The 5,483-nt window shown below is 38.8% G+C and overlaps 1 protein-coding gene across 1 annotated transcript; it reads left to right on the forward strand.

Annotated features, from left to right (window-relative positions):
- The first annotated feature begins 485 nt into the window (after positions 1-485).
- LOC116122754 (probable LRR receptor-like serine/threonine-protein kinase At1g07650) lies at positions 486-3,397 on the forward strand. Its single transcript, XM_031408569.1, is given in 7 exon segments — positions 486-810; positions 1,271-1,453; positions 1,571-1,689; positions 1,772-1,982; positions 2,091-2,325; positions 2,424-2,574; positions 2,658-3,397. Coding segments are annotated over 7 exon segments (1,464 nt in total). The 5' UTR covers positions 486-707; the 3' UTR covers positions 3,120-3,397.
- The last annotated feature ends 2,086 nt before the right edge of the window (positions 3,398-5,483 follow it).

The raw sequence follows: 5,483 nt of genomic DNA on the forward strand, positions 1-5,483 counted from the left end.
GAAGCGAGATATTTGATTACTTTTTGTGTGTGTGTGTGTTTTTTTTTTTTTTTTTTTTTTTTTTCTTGTGTGAGGGTATTTTTGTTAAAAATTGTTCTGGGTGAGTATAGTTATGGCAAACCTCAGTGGGGGAAAGTGTCTTCTAACTCTTTCTTCTTTTCGCTGTCGACCACAAACTATTAGTGACAAGTGCACGTTGCAGTATTTCGGATACTGCTGCTACAAGTCGTTGCAGTATTGATTACAGTGATGGTGACTAGAGACACTGCGGTTATGCATAATTAATGTATAACAAGTAGGATAAACATATGGGTAACGGTATTTCTAGTCCATCAAAGTTTTGAAGAAAAATATCAATACAATGTCAATGTCATATAATTAACATTTATTTTCATTAATTTATTAAAATGCTCGTTTTAAGAATCTCAATTTGCAACTTAGAGACTGCAAAGTAAGTCGCAACAGCCATGAAAGTGATCAAGATATTGAGTGGCTGACATACAAATCCGATTAAATTCTTCATTTGGCGGCTTCCATTAGGCTGACCTGATCAAACCCCTTCTCTATTCCACATCTTCACTGGAGGACAAGTCTCCATCATCTTCTCTGTATACTTAAAAAAGTTAAGAAAATCAAGGAGGATGAATTCTATCAGTACTTAATCTCCCCCCTGGCCGCATTTTCGACAACTAGCTCCAACCTGAAAGATGGTGGTGTTGATGAAAAAGTGGTTTCTTCCACTTTGTTTCTTTACTTTATTTTGCTTTCAGCCTCTACCATGTGCTCAGTCTCAGCTTCCTCCCGACGCAGGTAATTAGTTTCAGTTTTCAGCGGTATACATAGCCAAGATTTTTTTTTTGTTTTTCACCAGAGCTATATATATTTTGATTTATGAACATCTATTTTATGTGAATAAATATTATATGCTTGAGAAGAGAAATTAACGATGCAGTATATATACATATGATAAACTAATAAAGTTTTGAGTTAAGGTGATTGAGTGGTATATATACCGTCTTTCAAGTATAATCAATTCAATTATCATTTAATGAAGAACTTTGCATTAATAAGAATCTTCTCCGTCACTCCACCTTAATTATGATATGCTGATAAGCAGAGCTGTTTGGTGTTATTTTCTGGTTTCACAACTAATTGTGACGGTGAGAAACAACTGTTTTATAGTGGTCAGATTTTTGGATGGTATCAATTTATATTCCGTTTCTTCTAATTGTTATGCCTTTCTTCTTGGTATGTGTTTTACTTATCTCAGAACCTGCAAAAACAAATAATTTGCCTATTGTGATTGGAGTGGCCACTTCAGTGTTATTCCTTGTTCTTTGTGTCTTGGGATTCTTTTGTTGGAAACGACCCTCGAACAGTTTCATCATTGCCCTTTGGCATGGTGGGATTCCCCAGCAGGAAAATTATGGACGTAAAAACACAAGAGAACGAGGTATCAGCTAAAGTCTTTGTTTGATTCAACCTATAGATTATCTTTTTTGGTTCAGTCGTCAAGTCATTCATATTTGACTCAAAAATAACCTCCCATCTGTTGATTGCTACCGGTCAGATCTTAAAGGGCTAGATCTGCAAACAGGTACCTTCACTTACAGACAACTAAAAGCTGCCACTAACAATTTTGAGTATGCAAACAAGATTGGAGAAGGCGGTTTTGGATCTGTATATAAGGTAAACATTTTTTGGATTGCGTATACAACTCTTATCATACTTCATAGGCATTGACAAATAATTTATAAATCTCTTGATACAGGGTCAGCTATCAGATGGTACTTTTATTGCCGTGAAGATGCTTTCTTCTAAATCAAGGCAAGGAAATCGAGAGTTTGTGAATGAGATAGGGATAATTTCTGGTTTGCAACACCCAAATCTTGTAAAGCTTTACGGATGCTGTGTCGAGGGAGATCAATTATTGCTGGTTTATGAGTACATGGAGAATAACTGTCTTGCACGTGCACTTTTTGGTAACATCCTGACATTTGCTTTTCAGTATTTTAATAGCACTTGCATGTGCGAATTGCTTTCAATTTTAAAACTTTTTTGACTAGATATTGTTTATTATCAATATATAGGTCCAGAAATTACCTTGAAATTGGACTGAACAACAAGACAGAAAATATGTATTGGCATAGCCAGAGGTCTAGCTTTTCTCCATGATGAATCAACTCTTAAGATAGTTCACAGAGACATCAAAGCTACAAATGTGCTACTAGACAAGGAATTGAATGCTAAGATATCGGATTTTGGATTAGCTAAGCTCAAAGAAGAAGATAACACCCACATTAGCACTAGAGTTGCTGGAACCATGTAAGTAGAATGATTTTGCAACATAATTTCTGATCACACGTGTAATATTTTGTTGCTTCAAGCAAGGTATACTATTCTGACATTTTATTTGATTCCAGAGGTTACATGGCTCCAGAATATGCACTCTGGGGTCACCTGACCGAAAAAGCTGATGTTTATAGTTTTGGAGTTGTTGCTTTGGAAATTGTCAGTGGGATGAACAATGCAAGTTATAGAGCGAAAAATGAGCGTGTTTGCCTTCTTGATTGGGTAAGTTTCAATTGGATATGTCTACTCCTATGCATTGGATTCAAAAGTTTAACTAATATATTCTTTTTTCTCGGGTTTTGCAGGCTTTTGATTTGCAACAAAAGAAGAACTTGTTGGAGATAGTGGATCCAAAGCTGGAGCATGATTTTAACAAGGAAGAGGCTGAAAGGATGATAAAAGTAGCTCTTTTATGTTCCAATGCATCTCCAGAATTGAGGCCTACAATGTCAGAAGTGGTTAGTATGCTTGAAGCACAAACCATTTTTCATGAAGTGATCTCAGATCCTAGCATCTATGGTGATGACTTGCGATTGAAATCACTCAAAGGCCATCTTCAACGGATGATGCAAGAGCAGAATTCAAGTGGGGTTTCATCCTCAGACTTTTTTTCCGATAAAACAGGACTTGGTTCTTCCACCACGTCTGCTCATGATCTCTACCCAGTCAATTCTGAAAGCAAAAGGAACCTTATAGCAGAAAACGATCTTTATCCTGCCAATTCAGAGGCCACATATCTAACCTTTAGTAAGAGTTCTTCGGTTTAGCATCAAAGTTCTTGAGTTCAATAAACAAATAATGAATTAGATATGTAGAATTTTTTTACTGAAAGTTGTTCTTTTTAAGCATTGCTGTAAGTCATATTTCAACTGCAATTCTGAACCGTTTAAGGCCAACCATATATTACCCATGTCATCAACGAAGGTTTCTCTTCAGCTAGTTGTAAAAGATATATTACAATCTTTCTTTCTTTGTCTAATTTTAGCAAAGCCATGCCTACTCAAACTAGGCATCTTTGTCCTTTTTCTTTGGGCAATAATAAATCAAACAAAAATTCTTATCTTAAGCCAAGGCTTTATCACACTGCCATGTATTAGTATAAGCTGTGATGATTCTCCAATTGCATCAGATATTAGTTCTTTAGTTAATGAGTGATGACTTCTCTGTTATCATCCTCCAATCATGCACAATAAAAGTCTATTAAATTTTCAAGAAGGTTGATTTTCATTTTCATTATAGACAAGAAATCTTTGCTTTCTCTTCCCCTTACAATTGCAACATCCATTTCAACATCTCAAGGGCTCAATGCTTCCTCCTCAGTGCATAGAAAGTTTAAAAGGTAAATTATTTTTTAACCCTCAAACACTGATGAGATACACTTGTGGAAATTTGATAATTAGCATTCCTCTACCATTTCCAAAAATCTAATTTTTGAGAAAGCACATCATGCATTTACTGCAACTAGTCATCCTTGGCTATGCATTTAAAGCGGTAGAAGATGCATGTGCATGTCGATTGAAATGACGGGACATGACATTGCTCTTTCCGAAACGATGGCTGTACTTCTTCCACGAATTGCTACCATGTGATGGAGATGAACGGATGAGATCGTAGGAGATAATGAAGGGTGGTGATCTTCCACACAAACGAACAGTCGTGATCAATTCCTGCTTGAAATGACTTGCTATAAGAGCAATATAGGCCAAAAAACCTAAAAGGCTTTTGCAAACTCTTCTTTTCTAACCAGAAAAATTCTCTCTTGATCTCGATCGCGCATGTCCTTGATTTCTCGATGTTAATCCAACGACTTTCCTGACTCAAGTAAGTTTCCACTCTCCTCAACTCCTTCCTAGCTTGTTTTGTTGTTGTGTTTGCAAAGAAGTGGGTTGAATGGGGTTCTTGTCTGGCAAGTTTTAGACCAGGAAAGGTGTGTAGCCGGAGTTCGTTGTCAGATATTGGGTTGGTTAAAGTGGCTCTTCATCGGGTGATCACTTTGTGCACCCCTGGTGCTTAGGACTGAGAGCAAGTGTAGTTAGGCTAGTGGTCTTAGCTTTGATAGCTCGTAACACTTGTTCTTTCATGTTTCAGGTATTTGAAGACGAGTACAATGTCATGGACTCCAACAGCAGGAACAAGGGGAAAGCTATAAAGTAGACTTCCTCAATGGGTCGTGTTGAGCTCGATGAGAGAACTCTAGATGTTGTTCTCGATGCCAAGGTGATGGATAGGAATCGCCTCAGTGTTGTTGAAGTGGACTCATTGAGGATTAACGATAAGTCTGGCGAGGAAACGGAGCTTGAAATCGTGGGGCATACCTCCGCAGTTAGGGCTAAGAGAAACTCTACTTCTACGATCTCTCAGGAGGACTTAGATCGCATTAGGGATGAACATGCGATTGTCTGCCCCCTTTGCCTCATAGGAGGTTGATCATCTAACACCCCGCATTCTGGTTGGGTGGCGACCTCCAAGGTGCTCCTTTAATGTGAAGCATCAGTGCCACCTCCTCCCTTCAACGTTAAAGTCTTAGAACGCTTCAACATTGCTCTTTTTCAGCTCACAGCGAACTCATATTTGTGCATGGTTGACATGTACATTGCCTACATGAAGGGTGGCTTGGGCGAGTCATCGGTGGACGAGCTCGTTTACTTGTATAGCTTGAAGACATCCTAGGGAGGAGACATTTACTATCTCTCCAAGGCAAAAAGGGGCGATGTCAAAGGGCTGGAGGGAATGCCAAACAAATCTACGGGTTGGGATTCCAATTTCTTCTTCTACTAGAGTGTGGAAAACAGGCCATTTAGGGATGCCAATAGGTGTTCGCTTGACTTTGCTTTAGGTAAATGTTAGAGCCAAAAATCATCTTCGGAACAAATAGGAAAACAGGACCACCGGCAAAGAAAAGGCCAGGCCCAGTCCTAGAGGGGCCCAAGCCAGATTAATCCTATTTGATACGAGATAAGGCCAGGCCCAGTCCTAGAGGGGCCCAAGCCAGATCAACTTCTTCATCAGTGACTCTGCAAGTGCAAACTCTCCAACGGTTAGTGGGTTCAGGCCGGGCTCACCAAAAATGATATGGTTGCAGTATCGACTCAGAAGCACATCCCAAGTCTGCTTCAGCGAGTGGAAGGGAG

This window comes from Pistacia vera, unplaced genomic scaffold, assembly GCF_008641045.1.
Source record: "Pistacia vera cultivar Batoury unplaced genomic scaffold, PisVer_v2 Contig137, whole genome shotgun sequence".
Taxonomy (NCBI): Eukaryota; Viridiplantae; Streptophyta; class Magnoliopsida; order Sapindales; family Anacardiaceae; genus Pistacia; species Pistacia vera.